Source organism: Crotalus tigris, unplaced genomic scaffold (genome assembly GCF_016545835.1).
Source record: "Crotalus tigris isolate CLP2741 ecotype Arizona unplaced genomic scaffold, ASM1654583v1 scf7180000024286.1529876, whole genome shotgun sequence".
Lineage (NCBI taxonomy): Eukaryota > Metazoa > Chordata > Lepidosauria > Squamata > Viperidae > Crotalus > Crotalus tigris.
The window spans coordinates 995,528-1,016,500 of NW_024100459.1; the positions used below are offsets into that span (position 1 = coordinate 995,528).

Sequence of the window (20,973 nt, forward strand, 5' to 3'; positions counted from 1 at the left end):
TCCTGATTTTAAGTGACTGCTGTTATTTCAAAATGTAAAGAGGTTCCTAACATATCTTCCAGCTAATTTTGATCTACCCAGAATTGCCACAGTCATAAAGCATTAGAAACAATAATGTCTGATAAGTTAACTGAAGAATAACTTTGAAACACTGGGCACAGTTAGATTTAACCTTTGAGAGTTGTACAAACATATGAATTGTGTTTTTGTGTATTCAAAGGATTGAACATGAGCATCTTTATTAAAACCAACCAGTTTATTTATAGAAGTCTATACATTGTAACGAATGCTGCCGAGACAACAGTGAATTAAAGCAAATAAACCCATCCCTCCAAATGAGACTGTGGTGTCATCACTCACTGTCACATGCACTTAAGAGGAGAAAACATTACACCTTCATACACAATTAGTTTCATAGCTATCTGAGAAAAAATACTCCCTCGATGTATTATTCTCACTGAAAAAGATAGTGTACAAGGACTCAACTATTACCTCTGTGAAAAACAGAAACTCATCTCTGAGTTTAGTACATAGGGGATACACTGGGACAGCTCCCTCATTCGTGTCTTTAAATTCCCCACTTATTTGAGTGCTTCATCTAATTCAGTATTTACAACCTCAGTGACATTAAGATGTTTGGATTTCAATTCCTAGAATTCCTCAGCCAGCATTCAATTCTGGAATTTGGTCCCTACATCTTACCATTGCTGAGGTTGAGAAATATTGCTCTAACCCAATTGGAGGGGAGGAAACCAATGCTTTATTTACAACTTAAAGAGAAAAAATCTTCTGCACTTTGATTATGAGGCCAATGTCATAAAGTCTACCTCTGGGTGCAAAAGTCTGTCATGGACTGCCATGATATAATTAGGTAGAAACATAAGAAGCTAAATCTTTGCTTGCTCTTTTCTCTCTCTCGTGTCACAGCTTTATAGAAATTGGTGGGCAATCAAAAAACCTGTAAAAGTATTGCAAATCTATTTTTCTACATCAGAAATATTAGTACTGGGGATTGGCTACTACGGATGATATTGGCAGGGGGAAAATAATCAAGTGATAATATTGCTTATTTACACAGTATATCATGATGACTCCCAGTTATACACTGGCATATTCCAAAAATCCATTTAAAAAAATAACAGCCCACAAAAGCTTGAGAAACATAGCTTGAAAAAAAGAAAAACAAAGCAAATCAGAATGATTACATATTTACACAACAGTCTGTAAAGCTGTGGACAATCTAGTAAATAAAGCCACACACTTCACACAATGTGACAAAACAATCTACGGAGGAGTTTCCCCTCCCCTTTCATTTCATAGGTTTTACACAGATATGTGTGCCTCTTGCATTAAATAAGCAATTAAAGAAAAATCAAATTAAAGCATCAAGAAGGATACTCACAGATCACGGCCACGAGATTCAAATCTCCACTTAGATGTAACCATAGATATTCTGGGCTTAAAAATGCTTCATGTAAGGTCTCCTTCTGATTCTTGAGCCAGGAAAGTATCCACTAGTGAAACCTCTCATCATTCATGTACTAAATTCAGTATAACCCACGGTAGTTCATTCTGAATTTTTTTGATAAAATGTCTTTTATTTACACATTGATCTTTACCCCTGAGTGATTATCAAGCAGTCGTGTTTCTTATTCAAGCACTTTGCATGAACAAACCTTTGTTAAGGTTCTCAACCTCACGGGTTGTACCTACCAATGTTATATAGGTCAAATAACTGCAGTTTAAAATAATCTCCCATTTCTACCATATCCTTCCCATTCAGCATTTCTCCCCAAAAAATATGCAAATGAAAAGATATCCAGCCTAGCCTAGAAAAGATGAGGCTGAGCAACAAACGGGATGACCACACATATTTCTGTTGGGGGGGGGGGAAATGAAGAGAAGATCCAAGTAGCAGTCAGAGAAGACATCGTGCTCTACCTTCCTATAACAGGTCATTCAAGAGCACATATATTACTGTACTATGAAACCTGATATGGGAGGGACAGATGAGAGGGATTTTTTACAAAAAGAAACAGAAAAGTGTGAACTTGCACAGTTATTGTTACCCAGGCCTTTTTTGTTTGTTTGTTTGTTTTTTTTAAAAAAATCACATTTACTAAATTGCCCCTGCTGTGTCAGATGCTCAAATGTAGCTGGTAGAAATTCCAGACATCTTTAAAGAACTGTGACAAATACAAATTTACTGCAGGTTAAAAATGATAAAAAAAACATCTGGAAAAAAGTTCACACAGCTCAGCCCAGCCCCACAAAAATGTACACTTTCACGCGAAATCTGTTTGTAAATATGCCCCTCTCCAAAGCTAGGAGCAAGGGGAAAGAAGAAGAGGGAAAAGTGCAGGCGACCTTCACAAGAGGTCTTGTGCCACTCGCGGGTAAATTCTCCTTGCCTGGGATGGTGGAAAAGCAAAGTGCTAACACTGCTCAGCCACCAACAGATTCCTGCAGAAATCCAGATTCCAAGTTAACACTGAATACATACAGCCAATTCCAAACAGCTGTACTTCCAAAAGGAAAAAAAAAAAATCCTTCCTCTCCCTAAAAATAGCACGGATCCATATTTGTGTATCGTAGGAGGAAAGAGCAATAAGGGAAGTCTATACAGCAAAAAGTCAATGATTTATATTACAGATGGCTGGCAATTGTAAAGAGTCTCTTCCTAGCTCTGTAGCTGCTGCTCCAACCCAAAAGGGTCAACTGAAGTAGAAGGGAAGAAAATAAAGGGCGAGAGGAGACCTTGTAGCATGCAGGATCAGAAGCAGCAGAGAGAGGGAATGCTCAAATCAGCCCCCGCCTTTTCTTGTAGTCCTCTAGGTTCAGTGATCGCCGAGGGGCACCATCTTTTGCTGGGGGAGCCTTGGAGGTGATGGCCAGTGTTTTGGACTCTGTGGGAAGACAAGGTGCACACAGACAAATAACTCAGCTGACTGAAGAAAGCAGATAGCTGCTGAGTTACAGGCAGCCAAGCCAACATACAAGTAGTCCTTGGCCTATAACAGTTCTATAGTGACCCAAGTTACCATGTCCCTGAAAAAAGTGAGTTATGGCCATTTTTCACACTTACAACCATTGCAGCAACCCCATGGTCACGTGACCAAAATTCAGACACTTGGCAACCGACTCATATTTACGATGGCTGCAGTGTCCTGAGGTCATGTCATCCCTTTTTGTGACCTTCTGACCAGCAAAGTTAATGGGACAGCCAGATTCACTTAACAACTGTGTTACTAACTTAAACACAGTGGCAAGAAAGGTAGTAAAATGGGGGCAAATTAACAAATCTTTCACTTAACAACATAAATTTTCGGCTTAACTGTGGTCATAACTGAAGGATTACCTGTAATTCTCTTTTCAAGTGCTTTAGAAAGCAGTTTTTCCTACCATAATGCCCCTAGATATGTTGGAGTATAATTCCCAGAGTTCCCCTTCCTGTGTCCTTCTTCATTACAATTATTAATTAGTGCGAAATAAGCAGCATGTAAGTTTGATAAATAAATAAATAAGCAAGCAAGCAAATAAATTACAAACAACTACTAATCGCATTAGCAGATGGTGGTTGCTACCCACAGCATTAGGTTTTTGCTCAAATACTGCAATTTTGCGAGAGCGTCAATTCCTCTTTTTCTCCCCGTTTACTTTTCATCCCTTCAGAAGCAGTAGTACCTACCTGAGCTAGGAACCTGAAGGTCAATTTTCACATCAAAATCATGCACTTTGAAAAGATCCTCTGAGAGATCACTGGCTGATTTTGAATTCATATCTTTGTCTTTTCCCTGGCTCTGAAAGAGAAATAAGTTTTTAATTTTATGACACAGAACTTAAATCAGGTAGAATTTATAATAAAGAACAGGTGATGTATCTAAATATTTCTGGAACGGAATCATCTTCTCGTGCTCCCAAAGAAATCTTGTTCTATTCCTACAGAGAAAATGCCATTTTCTTGCAGGGCTGGGGAATCTTTTTAAGTCAGAGACAGATATGGAATGCTGCAAGCACATCAGTATTCTCTCACAAAACAGCAGAAGACCAACAGGCAAACTGATGAACCTGTTCCAGCTGTCCCGTTTAGCCTTCCAATCAAAGCACTGGCTCATTTATCATCGTTATGTTCTAAGAAAACATAAGCGTACAAATTAAGGTGGTCCTAATGGCTGGGCATACTTTGTAGTATGCCAGCTTTTCATTTGGTATTTTAAATAGAAAGAATTTAAAAGCAATTAAAGCAGATGGGCCAGTAACCCTGGCAGTCTCCGGGAAAAGTACTGGTGGACAAATTTATGTTCATCAGTTCACATTTGCCCATTCTTGATCTAAGATCGAAACTGCTATTACCTTATATCCGGGGTGGGGAACTATGGCCCATGCTGGCTCAGGAATTCTGGGAGCTGGACCGTAAGTCATACAAGGGCCATAGTTCACCACTTCTGCCTTATATGATTAGAATTAATTAAGATTAATTAAGATTATTTCTTTAAAACTACAGGCAGGATATAATGAATACTTGGAGGACTTGCCTTGGTCATGTCCTTTGGAGCATCAGGCAACACACCAGATCCATATTTTGCATTTAGCTGAGCAAGTATAGCAGCCTGTACAGCAGGATCCCTGGACTGTGGAAAAGAAGATTTATTATTGGTTGGATTACCATTCCCCTTTAAAATGTTATCTTCATTTGGTGCATTCAATAGCTATGTATAATTAAAACATAATGTACTGTCTTTTCAAATACAATTAATTTTCAATAATTTTCAAAAGGTTGACCTACTCTAAAAACAGGAATTTGCATATTATTATAATCTCTACCACTTTACTGTCACTTAGAAAGATGGTAAAAACGGTGCTCTGCCTCAGTGACAGTAGTGAATGGGACTAAAGGACATTGGTATTTATATTGTGTTTTTCTGCTTTTATAATTTTAAGCCACCTAGAATATGACGTGTAAGCAATATACAAATAATTCTATATACTGTGCCGTAGTGGCACTGTTGTTAGAATGCAGTATTGCAAGCTAAATCTGAATTCCCACTTCCAGAAGTTCGATCCCTATACCCTATATAAGTCTAAGTGCTATTGCTATTACATGGAATTAATTCTGCTGAAAAATCTACGCTTTTTTGCATCTGATAATAGACCAAAACATTATATTAATCTTAATTCATATTAGCTTATGCTTAGTGTTATGTGTGGGATATCTGAATAGCGACTGATAACTAGCATCTCAGATATAAATACCTAATCATATTCTTCACTATATTCAACTTTGCTCTTTACTTACATTTGAGACTATTGTAGGTTTACATTGCCGTCTTGTAAAAGGATCCATTTGCTGGTTTTTCATACTGTGGCTTTCAGCCTTCAAAAACATAGTACAAAGACACATGTTTATGTTAAGCTTCCCTTTCTCAGCATTGCTTCAATAACATATAGAGAGCAGCACTAGCATTAGAATCAGGCAGCCTGCTTCATTCCAATTAAGTTCTTGCTTATGTTGGATTCTTAACTTCCTAGATGCCTCTAATAAGTCAATGTAGGAAAAAGAACCACCAAAGAAGCATTTGGACCATTTATCAAAGGTGAACTATGGTTCTTGGTGACAAAAAAAAATCATGTCTGCAAGGTATTAGAACGGGGGTCCCAACCCTCGGTCCATGAACCGGTACTGGGCCGCAGCATGCCAGCAACTCGGCCGCACAAACAAGCAAAGCCCCATCTGCAGGATGCAGGCAGCACACAAAACCACACCCTGTCCAGTCCACAGAAAAACCTCTCTCCACGTAACCAGTTCCTGGTGCCCAAAAGGTTGAGGACCTTTGTATTAGAAAGTTAACACTAATATCTTGTATTTCTTTCTTCTCAACTCAAAGAATAGGCTCTAGCCATTCTACATGTTAATTAGCATATCTTAAATGGTTGAAATGAATTCAACATAGATTCAATGAATTCTGAGAAAGTAGCCCTACTTTTGTTCTGCAAATTTTGTGGAACATGCAGTGCTGTAACAGATGGGACTGAGTACATTTCTTATGCTTCACACAATTAGTTTGCAAACAGATTTTTGTGCCTATATAAAAAGTAGTTTTGCCTCCTACTCCTGCATATATGAAGGCACTTTTTTAAATGCTTGCCCAAATTTTGTAAAAACTCACTTTTTTGCCCATCCCAATATTTATTTACAGCATTACCACTACTAATTAAATCGTCTAGTTGAGATTTAAACAGCTTTCTGTGCAAGATCATTTTAGATCTAACCACTACTATCCCCCATCATTTACTAAGTGTAATACTCAGAATTAGCAACCTCTAATTTCAGGGTTATTTTCTCTTCTAAAACAGTTTCTCAACCTCATCAACTTTAAATTGTATAGACTTCAACTCCCAAAGTTCCCCAAACAGCATGCTGGGTTCATTATCCACAAAAGCATATTTTACTTTTTAATCCTAATTTTATAATTGGACCAGGTATTTTTTTTTTTTTTGCAGACCGCCACTTTTTTTCAATACAAATAGTGTTGTCACTTTCTGTCACCAAACATGAGTACTTTTTAATCAGTTTATGGCTTAAAACTCAAAAAATATTTTGGTATGGCTGTCCAGAAAATCATATACAAATGAAAAAAGCAGTAGTTTCCCCATATATATTTGTTAAATTCAGAAAGCCACTTTTTCAATAAAAATGTGTTTTGTTTTTTCTTTGCTCCATGAACATTACTTACCACTAAAGCTTTTTCAGATTCCACAATATTCCATTCTCTATTTCTCTGGTTGATATAACTGAGAAAAGAAAGATAAATATTTATCCCTGCATTTTAATGATTAAACTTTCTCAATCTGCGGTCATAAAGAATCTTCTTCTAGAAGTCATATCTGAAGATGTATTCCTGTTTTCAATAATGGAAAGAAAGCATCGTTTCTAAACATGTAAAAAGTTGCTGCCTTATTAAAAACCATTAGCATGATTACTCTGAAATAATATCACCATCATCCTTACCCCAAGTTAAGAAGGGGAGCATAGAAATGGCGTATTGATTTAATTTTCTCTCCAGGTTCTGTTAGATACCAACCTGATGGCCGAAATGTTTTTTGTTCTCTGGCGATCTAAGGCTTCTGCTCTTTCTTCTAACTCATTAAGCTGGTCTTGAATCTGTTTTGCTCTGTCCTGATCTCCCAGGTCTTCTGCCATGGCCTTTAACAAAGAATTATTTATTAATATTGCACTCTCTCCATTTTACCAGCTGTACTGGTGAGAACTGATTACAAGTTATAATCATGTTTTATTATGTCAAGTAGACCTTGATTTAAGATATGTTTCAATCAACATATTCTTTGAATATGTTATGTCTACGAATCAACCTAAATCAGATCCATAGGAATCTAACTGAAACATTTTTGCATGTTATAGGTAATAATTTTAGCTATTCCCTCACAATGTAAGATGTAACATGATGAAGATTTACACATAGTCCTCAACCTACGACACAATTGGGACCAGAATTCTGGTCCCTAAGCAATAAGGTTGTTAAGGAAGTCATTGTGTGACTGAACCCAATTTCATGATCATTTTTACTGCAGTCATTAAGTGAATCATGAGGGTTGTTAAGTGAATCACACAGTTGTTAATCAACTGGCTTTCCCAATTGATTTTGCTTGGCAGAACCTGGCTCGGAAAGTCACAACCATGTTCCACAATTATCATATACTGTATGTGAGCAACATATACAACACAACACAACAACGCCAGTTGCCCGAATTGGGATCACATGGCGGTGTGATAATTGTAACTTTGTTGATGGGTCGTAAGCCATTTTTCTAAGGCTGTTCTATCTTTAAACCGTTGTTAAAGAAACAGTCGTGAGATGAGGACTATTTATATAGAAAAATGAAGGGAACTGTTTTCTTTCTTCATTTTCTGCAAAAATGAACCTCATAAAGTAGTAAATGTTAAGGAAAATGTTAATGTACAAGATTTTGAAGGCGAAAGCATAGAAGTTACTAGCGGTATACACATAATAAAAATATTTTGTTTTGAACAGTTTCTGATGACTCATAGTTTGGCAGAAACAAAACACGCCCCCTTTCTGTTGCCCCAAGGTTTCAGTTGCAATAAAGCCTGGAGCGATATTAAGAGTGATTTCATGGGGTGTGTAGAGAAAAGTTAATTAACATGCCCCCCCCCAATGACTTCCAGAAAGAAGAGGGCATTTATTCTCCAGAGTTCTAGGACTTAACCCTTTTGCATGGACCATGGACCTGTTTCTTATAGCAATCATGACAACAGCTCCCAGCATGGTATATCTGCTTGGAACAATTCTGTTTGGTTTGACACTGGAACAAAACAATCCAGTTTCATTCTGAACCCGAAGCAAAACATCCAAAACATGCATTTTGGTTTATGTATGAACCAGCTGAAAACAGCTATTCCATGCACAGTACTGTTTTAGATACAAGGCAATTTTCTCTCAAGAAGCCCAAGAATTTATTGAAAATCTAGTACTTTAAGCAATACTATTTACTTTTTCTTTTAGTAGCTGAGTTTTCTTCATGGCATAGTTTGGTGGTGCTTTTCGGAATCTTTCCTTCTCCTTTACTATCTAAAAATGGAAAATGAGAAACTCAATATTATATTTAACACAAATTTCTTGATGGTTGGCCAACAATCTCTGCAGACAACCCTTGTGGCAATTTTTATTTTATTAAACCCTTTACAAGACACATTATATTGCTAACTGCATGGTCCTCTTAACTCTGTATACCTTATTTATATTTATATAGTACAATAATAATAAAAAGATTTTAGAACATAATCCATTATATTACATAGTAGCTAAAAGTCTACTGATAGACAAAAACTATTAAGAGTAAGCTCAGTTTAGGAATAATAGAAAAAATTGGTTATATCAATTAGCATAATATATATGCTAACATATACACCTTTGTGTGAAGAATCTCATAGTTACAAAAAAATAAAAATGTATACTTTGGGAAATCTACATGAACATTTTACAAATTTTCATGCAGATCTTTCTTTAAAAAAAATCATAAATGAGACGAAACAAACTAAATATCCAAACAAGATCATTTTAAGCAATTTGGGATCTGACAAGAGTTGATAATCCTGACTGAGGAACATCCTTAATAAAGTTTTATTAAAATTGGAAATTAACTTATGCAGAAGTGATCACACAAATATCTCCTACTACTTCAAATCTCATCTATATTGTGTGTGTGTGTGTGTGTGTGTGTGAGAGAGAGAGAGAGAGAGAGAGAGAGAGAGAGAGAGAGAGAGGGAGGGAGGGAGGGAGGGAGGGGAGGGAGGGAGGGAGGGAGGGAGGGAGGGAGAGAGAGAGAGAGGGAGAGCGCCTTTGAGTGCCTTGACCCTTGTGACTGCCTGGACAAAGTTTTCTTGTTTTTTTCAAGTGGTTTGCTATTGCCTCCTTTGTTAGGCTGAGTGTGTGTGACTGGCCCAAGGTCATCCTGGTGGCTTTGTGTCTAAGATGGGAATAGAATTCATGATCTCCCATTTTCTAACCTGATGTCTTAATCCAGAGGTCCCCAAACCCTGGTCCGTGGACCAGCACCGGTCCATGACATGCAAGAAACCAGTCTGTACAAACAAGTAAACCCCCATCCATAAGGATGCAGGCAGCACACAAAACCATGCCTCCTCCGGTCCGTGGAACTGGTCCGAACCTCTGTCCACAGAACTGGTCCGATACCCAAAAGGTTGGGGGCCGCTGTCTTAATGAATACATCAAAAAGGCTCTCTAAATACAGAATCTTTTTTTATTGTGATGCTCAAATCTGAAAGGAAAAATAATATCCGGGGGAAAAACAGTGCAGCGGTGGCGAACCTATGGCACGGGTGCCAGAGGCGGCACTCAGAGCCCTCTCTGTGGGCACATGTGCCGTTGCCCCAGCCTCACCTCCCCCCGCAACCCCCTCCTCTCCAGCAGCCCCCCTGAAAGAGAGTCACCCCTGAGCGTGGCCCACTTGGAGCAGCGCAGCCAAGGACATGGCAGCCAGGCAGCGTAGACAAGACTCTGCTCTCACACCCCATCATGCACAGTTGATACTGCAGGGCGCGGGCACAGGGCATGACCACCATAGCGCTGCTGGGTGATCTGCAGCAGGCCCTGGAGGCGGTGAGTGGCCCTGTGGGCAGGTGGGACGGGAGATGGGGGGTGGAGTGGGGGCGGGGCAGGGGGTGGAGTGGGGGCGGTGCCAGTTTTTGGGCACTTGGTCTCTAAAAGGTTCGCCATCACTGGTCTAATCAAAAGTATTGACTATATCTTTTATAACATAGATATATGTTATAAATATGGCTTTTAAAATCATGTTATTTTTATAGAACCAAAACATGGCACCCGAGAACATCTCTTTTATAACCTCACCTACCTTTCCATTATGGACCAAATGAATGGTTCCAGCTCAAAAGTACATTTTCTTCATTTACCTCCTCAATGTCCTGGTCATTGAATTTATAGTTGAGAGCTTCTTTGATGGACACTTCTTTCTTGTTTATTTCATCAAGGGTGGGTAACTGCATCCCAGCAGAAAACATCTAATTGCAACAAAAGTAAATATATATATATATATTAAATTTTATTCACTACGCAGCCCTAAGTTATTGATAAAGTAATCGAAAAAGTAGAAACTTACGGCTTCCTTCCACTTCATGAACTCGCTCTCTGTGAATTCCTGATTGGAGACAAACTCTAAGCGGAACACACGCTGGTCATTACCATGCCTGTGAAAAGAAAAAGATTAACTGTAGCTTTTATTTATCATCCAAATTTTGGAGGAGGGAACAGTGATGAAAGTGATCAATGCACTCTTAGATTGATTACCTTTTATCTGTATTAAGTCAGTTTATTTCTACTTTTTCTACAAGAAAATATGTTCCAAATGAACTATTATTGGTGAAAGTAAACTATTAGTCCCAATAGGACAGACACTCTTCACTCCAGTATTTGCTGGAAATTCACATTACCCTAGAAACTTATCCTAAGATGAAATGTATTCATTTCCCCTTAATTCAGGATAATTACACATTTTTTATACAAGGATACCAACCCCCCCCCCCCCCAAGATGATAAGACTTTCAAATATCTCACCTTAACTGCAACCCTTTATTTGTTCTGGTAGCTCCAAGCTGATATACTTTTGCTGTCTCTACAACACCAGTTATTTCTGCCACCTGAAACAAATGACAACAAAACAAAAAAGATGGGACTTTATTATATATACATTTTCTCAGCAAAGTAGAAAAATCAAAGCAAATCTAGTGAGAAGTGAGAATAGAAGGATCTGAAGTAAAATGTAAAGCAGGGGTGTCAAACTCGCAACGTCACATGACGCGACGTATCGCACCTTTTTTGCCATTGCTGGCAGTGGGGTAGGAATGGTTTTGCTATGATGCATTCGGCCTGTGGGCCGGCAGTTTGACACTCCTGATTAAAGTATATTAGTTAATTTGCAATTATACTCTTAATTTATCAGACACAGGGTTACATAAGAGCTTCATTTAGTTTATCTAATAAGAACTTACAATTTCTTCATGAGTGGGACAGAAAGAATTTTAGGATTAAAAAAATATTAAGTAAAGCTCAACAAATATATATACTCTTCAATTAAAACAATACAACATTCCATGTTAAATAGTTAAACATGGTTTGCAAATGGAATGACTCCTTCCATCAGTTGAAGACCAATATCTGGCAGAATGACTATGCTGATGGTCTTTTTTGGTTAATTCTCCCATTCGTGTTTTAATTCCTTACTTCTTTTAAAAAGCTAATTTGAAGAACTTGTGTTCTCTCTGGAACAGATTTGATATAAATCAGGGATGTCAAACTGGCCTGTGGGCTGCTTGCATCATGTGGAGGCCGCAACGACCCTAGCTCCGTCAATGTGAAAGTCGCGATACATCGCGACACATTGTGTGATGCGGCAAGTTTGACACCCGTGATATAAATTATTTCTAGGGGAAGAAACCGTAAAGGTTTCTTTCCTTACCTTCCATTTTTGAGAATTTAGTCTGGACCTATCCTGAATTATTAAACTGAATTTGACTGCTCAAAAATATTTTATTTTGGTTTTTTTATTTTTTTTATAAACAAGTTTTATTGTTTTTTTTAACTTTTACATCAAAGTGCTTGAGAAACACCATGGTGATGGGGTAATCAATCATCCAAAGACAAAGTCATATATATATAACTCAAATTAATTCATTAAATGTCCCCCCTCTGTTTCTCTCAAATAGTATAACATATTTAGGTTAATCCATTTCTACATTACATCTATATAGATCCAAATCCTGTTTTTAAACTTTACTGATTTAGAATTACCATAATCCAACTTAATCTTGAATATATTATTAGCTGTTCGGGTACCCCTTCTAAAATACACATAATATTCCAACAATAACATTCTAATATTTCCAGATATATTCTATTTCTTAGTCTAATAAGTCATTGATTAGTACCAATTTTTCTCTTATCACAAATCTCTCTTATTTCTTCTTCCACTACAAAATAGTTATCCTAGTTAAGATAAAAAATATTATTCTACTCTATTTTGTATATATAATCTATCAGTCAATCTATTTCTATAATAAAACAAGACAAAAAAAAAATCATTTCGGTCCATTAGGTAAGATTTAAATCTCACCCGAATAAGTATCATATCTAAAACAAACATATTGTTACACAAAATATCATCTTGCTAACTTCACATACTCAGTTGATTGTTAAATCAGTCCAAATCTCTAAAGCCTCTATTATCACAATCCATTTTCTTATTCTCATTCCATTACAAGGTAATTTTCATACATAAAATACACATATTATTTCAAAAGATACATTCTTACTCTATTTCACGTATATATTCTACTAATCACGAGTTTTCCTCTCGCTTCTAGGTCTGAGTCTTAAGCCTTAAATACTCAAAAATATTTTAATTATTCAACAACAAAATCTATCTGTCTGTCTGTCTGTCCCTCCCTCCCTCCCAAATATATTAGTAGGACATAATAAAGGATGATTCACAACCAATTCTTTGTATTCCTCTCCTTGTTTAGACCTCTCAAATTGTTCCCTAATGAAATGAAATGGTCACAAAATGAACAAATGATGAGAGAAACTGACAGACACTGCAAAGATTATTGGTTGAAGCTGTCCTGTTTAGATAAAGTCCTCTCATGCAGTAATGCCAGTGTTACTCTCACTCTGACATGTGTTGTTGTCAGGCAAAGAAGTTTGGACATGGGTGCATACACTGGTTAGAAAATGATATTTTTTTAACAAAATATATTATTACCGTATTTGCAAACATTTATCACTAAATGAGGTAGCTGTTATACAAGGGGAGGCTGTACCAATAATTACCAGCTTTCACTTCATCATATTTTGAAAAAGCTCCATGAACAAAACTTGCTTTTTTTTATTACTAACATGGGAAAATACACAAGGGTATGCTTACTCTGTAAACTGGTTTGCTGTTGTGGTTTCCTATTCCAATGCGCACAAAGCAACCAGCGACCGTTTTGGCAAAGAAAGGCATGTGACACCATCGCTCCAGTTTGTGTCGGGATAATCGAACCCGATTCAGTTCTTCAGGTAGAGACACTGGTTGTGATTTAGGAGGAATTTCTTCTTTCCTGGTTTGATGGGAAAGCAAAAGCAACTGTAAGGAAATAATTCACATCTTTAAACAGTCTGAAATTACCATATTCATATACTAGAAAATAAAAATGACTAAATTCATAAACGTGCAGGCATTTTAATTAAATATATTTTGATTTTTTAAAATTAGGGGCTCGATGAGCAATCTCTAGAATGCTGTTAGTACCATCAGTTTTATTAAGTTACTTAACTAGATAAGGGAGCCATACATTCTATTATCTATTATATTTACAAATCACTTTTCTTTAAACAACAATTAACCGAACTATGAAGACAGAAACCATTAAAGTAGTAATGTAAATTTTAAGATCTAAAGGAATATTAAACGTTCAGTTGTATCTGCTACATATCAAAGTAGATATTGAATACTTACTCTTCTTCTTCATCAGAAGATGAAGATCTGGATGAATGATCAGTTTTCTCACTAGATTTATCATCTTCTTCCTCTTCTTCATCATCTGAGTATACTTCACTTGTTTTTAATGGTTGTTTCTTTGCAAGTAACTCAGCTACAATGGGGGGGGGGGAAAAACACATTTTGATGTATAAAGCTGTATCTGGCATAAGTCTGCTCCAATGCAATCTGCTCGTATTCTCAGGTCTTTAATTGAGCACGTTTGTGAATTCTGCCACATGTACATCCAGCACCGACAGTAAATTTGATGAGAGGAGGTGAGTGCTTCTACATGAAGTTGGACTACAGATATAAATGGAGGATCCTGTTCATATACCACCTGTCCTGCTGTTCTCCAGGATCATTTCTTGAGCTTGTTGCATAAAGTAGGCATGTGTTAGATCTCTTGGTTGTTTCAAGGAAAGTAAATATAATATTAAGATGGAAAATATTACTCTGAGTCGTCTGCTCAGAGATTGCTCCCTAGTTCAGATGAGAACTGTCACCACCCAGAATATCTAAAAACTGAGAGGTCCAATTAAAATGGTTTGCCCCAGGCCCTTTTAGATCCTGATGAGTACTTGTGATTTTTCACTAAGCTGACAATTTCACTGAGTACCAAAATAAGCTATGGAGTCTGAAAATTACCCCCTAGTAATCTTTCTCAGTCTGCCAATCCTTAGCTTTCTGAGAACTCTGAGAGATGAAGCCACACAAGCAATGCTTGGAGCATCCACATATGAGCACAGTAAGTAAACTTGATTGAGTAGGTGTTAGAACTCATGTTCGAGCCTACATGGAGACAACAAAGATGAAGAATCAATTTGTCACCATTGTTATATCAGTGGATTGTTATAAAATGGCACAATTGGTATAATTTAAAATTGGGGGAAAATTAAGCTGCTGTGACTGTTTGCACATTTTTGCAAGAGTTGCTTAAATTTGAATCTAGATGCTTTACAATGTGGTCTAAGATTCATCTTTTAATGAAGTGGATATGGAATCTCTAATATCTGCTCTATCATTTATGACTTGGATCCATGTCTTTTTTTTTGTGGCTCCTTTGGGTTGGCTGTGAAAGCTGTGCTTAGCTGCACTTTGGGGAATTATCATAATCTTTCCAGGAAAGGAAGCCATGCTAAATACCAGTGGGAGGCTTTGTAAAGAGGCTTTCCTTGGATCCAGGTATGGTGGGCAATTACTGCCATGTTCCTAAAATGATGGTTGAGTTTTTGTTGCAGAATGCCCTAAAGCAGGGGTCAGCAACCTGCAACAGTGAAAGAGCCACTTGGATCCATTTCCCTCACAAAAAAAAAAAATCCTGGGAGCCGCAAAATGTGCGCGCGCACACGCGCGCGCATGCGCACAGAACACAGGGCTTGATTGAAGAGAGGAGCTTAAGGCGAAACGTGCGCCTGCCCTGCCCCCCATCCAGCTCTGGTATGAACGGCTCTGCAGTCCTGGCTTCTCTTCCCTTTGGAAAAGACTGCTCTCCCCTCACCGCGCGCTCTCCCTCTCTGGGACTTTCTTCTTGCTGCCTTTTGGCATGAAGGTTCCCAGGGAGCGGAGGAGGAAGCCGACGGGGAGAAAGAGCTGCTGCAGTGAATGTTCTGAGGCAGCAGAAGACAGTCGCTCGGGCTCGCCTATCTCAGCCTGCTGCAGGAGGCTGGAGTTGAGGCTTCTGGTTTGCTCTGGGAGGGGTGCTTGGAAAAGGGAGGATGGGAAGCGGAAAGTGGAAGAAAGGACGCCTTCCAGCTCTCTGGGGTTCTTTCGCTGGGAGGTGAGGAAGCAGCAGTTCTGCTCCGTGGGAGGTGGGAGCAGGCAGCCTCTCCTTCAAACTTTGCCAAGTGACTCCAGGAGCGAAGCCAGCTACGAGTCCTCGGAATGTCAACTTTGCGAAAGAGGGAGGCGATGGTGGGATTAAAATAAAACGGTGGGGGGAGGTTGAGGAAACCCAGCAGATGCTTACATCAGAGGGCCAGCAAGAAAGGCAGGGAGAGGAAGAAAGCTTTCGGGGCTTGTGCACAGACATAGTGGACTCTTTCTCGTCTCCTGCCCTTGCTGCATCTCCTGTGGAGATCATTTGCAGCTCTCTGTGTCTCTGCTCTCTGTGTCTCTGCAGCTTGCTTCTTGAAGCGATTTCAATCAGCCCCATTCATTGCCAAGAATCCCCATGGAAGTCAATGGAGGTCTGCGGCGAATCAAAAAGCCAGCTGCAGTACCTCCACGTCCGTTGATTTGACCGGCTCAGCGGCCCGGGGACGAGCAGGAACCGATGCCCCCACTGCCCGCCGGGCTTGCTGCCTGGCCTGGGGAAACACAAGGCTGGCTCAGCGGCCCGGGGACGGCCAAAACCCAATGCTCCTGTCAGGCGCCACTGCCGCCCAGCCCGGGGAGACGCGAGGCAGGCTCAGCGCCCCGGGGACGGCCAAAATCCAATGCCCCTGCTGGCCGCCACTGCCGCCCAGCCCGGGGAGACGCGAGGCAGGCTCAGCGCCCCGGGGACGGCTACAAACAAATGTCCCCGCCACTTGCTGCCTGGCCCGGGAAAAAACAAGGCTGGCTCAGCGGCCCGGGGACGGCTACAAACCAATGCCCCCGCCGCCTGCCGCACGGCCCGGGAAGATGCAAGGCTGGCTCAGTGGCCCGGGGACGGCCAAAACCCAATGCCCCTGCCGGCCGCCACTGCCGCCCAGCCCGGGAAGATGCGAGGCTTGCTCAGCGGCCTGGGGATGGCTACAAACCAATGCCCCCGCCGCCTGCCGCACGGCCGGGGAAGATGCGAGGCTGGCTCAGCGCCCTGGGGACGGCCAAAAACCAATGCCCCTGCCGGCTGCCACTGCCGCCCAGCCCGGGGAGGCGCGAGGCAGGCTCAGCGCCCCGGGGACGGCCAGAAACCAATATCCCCTCCATCTGCCGCCCGGGGAGAAACGAGGCCGGCTCAGCGGCCCGGGGACGGCTACAAACCAATGCCCCCGCCGCCTGCCGCACGGCCCGGGAAGATGCGAGGCTGGCTCAGCGCCCCGGGGACGGCCAAAAACCAATGCCCCTGCCGGCCGCCACTGCCGCCCAGCCCGGGGAGATGCGAGGCAGGCTCAGCGCCCCGGGGACGGCCAGAAACCAATATCCCCGCCGTCTGCCGCCCGGGGAGACACGAGGCCGGCTCAGCGGCCCGGGGACAGCTACAAACCAATGCCCCTGCCGCCCAGCTCGGGAAGATGCGAGGTCAGCTCAGCGGCCCGGGGACGGCCAAAAACCAATGCCTCTGCCGGCCGCCACTGCCGCCCAGCCCGGGAAGACGCGAGGCTGGCTCAGCGGCCCGGGGAGGGGCAGGAACCGATGCCCCCGCCGGCTGCTGCCCCCGCTGGGCCTACCGTCTGGCCCGGGGAAGGGCAGGAACCAATGCCCCTGCCGGCCGCTGGCCCCGCCAGGCCTGCTGCCCAGCCCGGGGAGACACGAGGCCGGCTCGGCTGCCCCTCCGCCTGGTGCAGGTAAGCCCCCTCCCTCCTCCCCACTCACCCTCCATCTCCGGGTCTGCTCCTGCTTGGCCCACTAGGGCCGCAGCTTGCGGGAGGGCTGGCCCTTTCAACGGAGGCTCTGCTGGGCCGCTCCCAGCATCGATCCTGGGGCTTCCCCGCGCGGCTCTCTGGCCACATGCACCTCGGACTGGGCCAGCCCCGGAAAGGCCCTTCCTGGCCACCAGGGGGCAGGGCATCCGGCTGCAGGGCCAATCGGGAGCAAGGGGCAAATCTGCATGTGTGTGAGAGAGAGAGAGATAGAGAGAAGGGAAGCACAAGTGCCTCTCTGTCTCTGTCTGTCTCTCTCTCTATGAAAATGGCGGAGAAGGCTCCGGAGCCGCAGGAGGTGGCTCAAAGAGCCGCATGCGGCTCCGGAGCCGCGGGTTGCCGACCCGGGCCCTAAAGGAAGAAGATTATATGGAGTTTTTCTACTCTTAAGTTCAGGCCTAGGCATGGGACAGAAATGGCATTTGTTACTTGGAGGGTGACATTCAGGATCTGGATTGGGGAAACATTTTCCCCTTATTCTACTTGACCAAATATATTTCTATGCAATAGTTTTGGAACTTTCCAAAACAGAGTTCAGAAATAACAAGACACATCCAAAATAGCTCTTGGCTATTAAAAAATTTACAAGGAAAATTAGCTTCACTGTGAAATAATTACATTCACTGAAAGATAATTTAATTCAATTGTAAATATTATTGATGAAATCTAAAATATATTTATGAATGTTAAAAAAGCACCAGAGAAATGATAGCTACTGATTTGAAAATCTGGGAAGGAATTTGACAAATTAATGGGAGATCAAACTATCAATAATGGGCAGTCATTACAGTCATTGCACTATGTCCAAGACACTACAATGCCTCTGAATACTACCACTAGAGAAGGAATTGCTAATGAACATCTCAAAAGTATCTGGTGAGCCACCACAAGAAAGAGGATGATGGACCAGATTAAGTTGTGCTTTCCTTCAAAACAAGGAATATTCCAGAACAATCAAGGATGTCTTTCCATCTTATAAATAATATAGAAATAGTAGGGACTTCAGTGGAATCTACAGTGTATGGTTTATGTTCATCCTATCTTTTTTCTTCAACTAAACCAGGGGTCTTCAAACTTGGCCCTTTTATAACTTGTGGACTTCAACTGGCGATCTGCTGAGGAATTCTGGGAGTTGAAGTCCACAAGTCATAAAAGGGCCAAGTTTGAAGACCCCTGAACTAAACAATACATGTTTGAACTTACCTGTTCTGTTCTTCCTTTTCTCCCTTTCTGCTTTTAGCTCTTCCATGGCTTGGGATTTCTTATCCAACTTTTCATCTCGTTTTGACCGTCTCTCTTTATTATGTGACATCACCTATAGAAACATAATTCCAACTATCTTAAAAAATATTTGATTAGATTTTATCAAGAGATGAGCCTTTGCAGTGGTATGTTGCCTTAAGTCTACTCTTTAGTTCTGGTATTTCTGAGCAAAAACCTTTTTTTATTTTTCCATATTTTTGTCAATTCAATCAAGCTCATAATTCTTATGCTGTTTAATTGATCTTTTGATTTTATTTATTTCTCTGTACAGTATTAACAATTTTATTGAAGTTTAAAATGCAGCTTATTAGAAGGACAGGAAATAATATATATTTTTACTGTTGGTACAAAGTTTATTTTTATTTTATTAATCTGATAAATATCCTGCTTTTCCTCCAGGAATAAAAGGTGACATCTACATTTTTCTTAAAAAATAAAATAAAGTTTCTCTAAAAAAATCCTTAGTGGTTTATAGTATTATCTACAAACTGAACAGCAATATATTGCTATAAACTGCACTATATAGCTAAAAACATAAACCTAATCTGCTATACAAAAAAGTTGTATATCTTCATTAAAATCCTCCATTGGTTTGCATGAGTTAGTGTAATACAAATTCAGTAAATAATCAAATAAATAAGATATGTTTTTAAAATGATTGCATAATACACATTCAGATGAATAATAAACAGTGGTCAATTCAATCATTTTGATGTATAAATTCTTTAAAAAGAATATAAATAATCAAAAGGTTTTCAGCAACTGTTCTAGTCAAATATAGCCATAAAACTAAGATAACTTAGAAAAGGGGACGGGCATATTAAAAATAAAAGAGGCAGTTAATAATTGGATAACATTTTTTTAACAAAAGAAAAAAATTAAGACAAGTAACATTGGCATTATCTCAAGCAGGGGAAAAATTAATCCTTTGTGAGAAACTAATCAGACATTCTGAAATTAAGCACAGATATATTTTGTTGATATAACTCCTTAAACAACTTAGATTTTATCCACCCTCTTCATAACACTTTTCTTCTTTTAATAACTCTGTAATCCTTTGTATCGGGGTGGAGTCATGGCAACTGAATGGAGCTGAGCGTTTATTGGCTGGATGCCCTTCCTGACGCCTACACGGAGTTCACAGCAGATATTTTCTCTTTGCGTCCTGACAGAGAAACATCTGCCCCTGCCTAGGATTGAACTCCCAACTTCCAGAGTGTGAGGCGAGTGTCTTCACCTTTAGGCCACAGCACTGGTCCACACTCTTCATAATATTACATTGTTAAATAAATGTCTCTTTGTTGATTTTTTTTCAACTGAACCTCTGTATAAACAAGAAAGGTATAATAAATTCCAATACCTATCTCAATGTAAGGTGAAACTTCAATATTTATAAATATATAATATTAGTTTATTCTTTGGGATGGTCTTAAAGGATATTTATTCCTCATAAAATAAAACCAAACAAATTCCTTTCACCGCTGCCCCAGAAATGGTATTGATATTGAGCAGATTCTCCTGATGCTCTAGAGCAGGGCTTTTCAACCTTTTCACCCATTGTACCACTTTTAAGATACGGCAACATCCGAGTACCATTAGTCACCTAGAAAGGTGTCAAAAACTTGACCCCCCCCCAAAAAAGGAAAAAAGTGATAAAGTACGGGTAGTCCTCGATTTACAACAGTTCGCTTAGTGACTGTTCAAAGTTACAACGGCACTGAAAAAAGTGCTTCCCAAGCAACAGCCAAGCAAGACACCCGCCTGACCACCCGGCGGCACTCTTCCTCCTCCAAGGTTTTCATTGTTGTGAGCATTTCAGTTGAGAATTGGCAGTGGGAGTGGGGTGGTGTTTGGTTTTTTATTCCCCGTCTGCTGGGTGGTTGCAGCAGGTTTTGGTCACTTCACATAACCCTGGGACATTGTGACCGTCATAAATATGAATCAGTTGCCAAGCATCTGAATGTAAATCACAAGACCCTGGATATGCTGCAACATTCCAGCTGATCGGCGCTTCTTCTGGGCTCAGGAGAAGGGCCAGGATCAGTGCTGC

The 20,973-nt window shown here is 40.5% G+C and overlaps 1 protein-coding gene across 1 annotated transcript in view; it reads right to left on the bottom strand.

Annotated features, from left to right (window-relative positions):
* Positions 1-237: 237 nt before the first annotated feature.
* RTF1 (RTF1 homolog, Paf1/RNA polymerase II complex component) overlaps positions 238-20,973 on the bottom strand; it is a 38,190-nt gene continuing 17,454 nt past the window's right edge. Inside the window, exons 6-18 of the mRNA XM_039323894.1 lie at positions 18,864-18,975; positions 14,074-14,209; positions 13,498-13,675; positions 11,133-11,215; positions 10,678-10,765; positions 10,472-10,579; positions 8,532-8,609; positions 7,083-7,204; positions 6,735-6,792; positions 5,297-5,374; positions 4,536-4,631; positions 3,689-3,800; positions 238-2,906 (exon numbers count right to left, since the gene is read on the bottom strand). Of these exons, the coding sequence (XP_039179828.1) occupies positions 2,800-2,906; positions 3,689-3,800; positions 4,536-4,631; positions 5,297-5,374; positions 6,735-6,792; positions 7,083-7,204; positions 8,532-8,609; positions 10,472-10,579; positions 10,678-10,765; positions 11,133-11,215; positions 13,498-13,675; positions 14,074-14,209; positions 18,864-18,975 (1,356 nt within the window). The 3' untranslated portion in view covers positions 238-2,799. The remainder of the gene's footprint in view (positions 2,907-3,688; positions 3,801-4,535; positions 4,632-5,296; positions 5,375-6,734; positions 6,793-7,082; positions 7,205-8,531; positions 8,610-10,471; positions 10,580-10,677; positions 10,766-11,132; positions 11,216-13,497; positions 13,676-14,073; positions 14,210-18,863; positions 18,976-20,973) is intronic.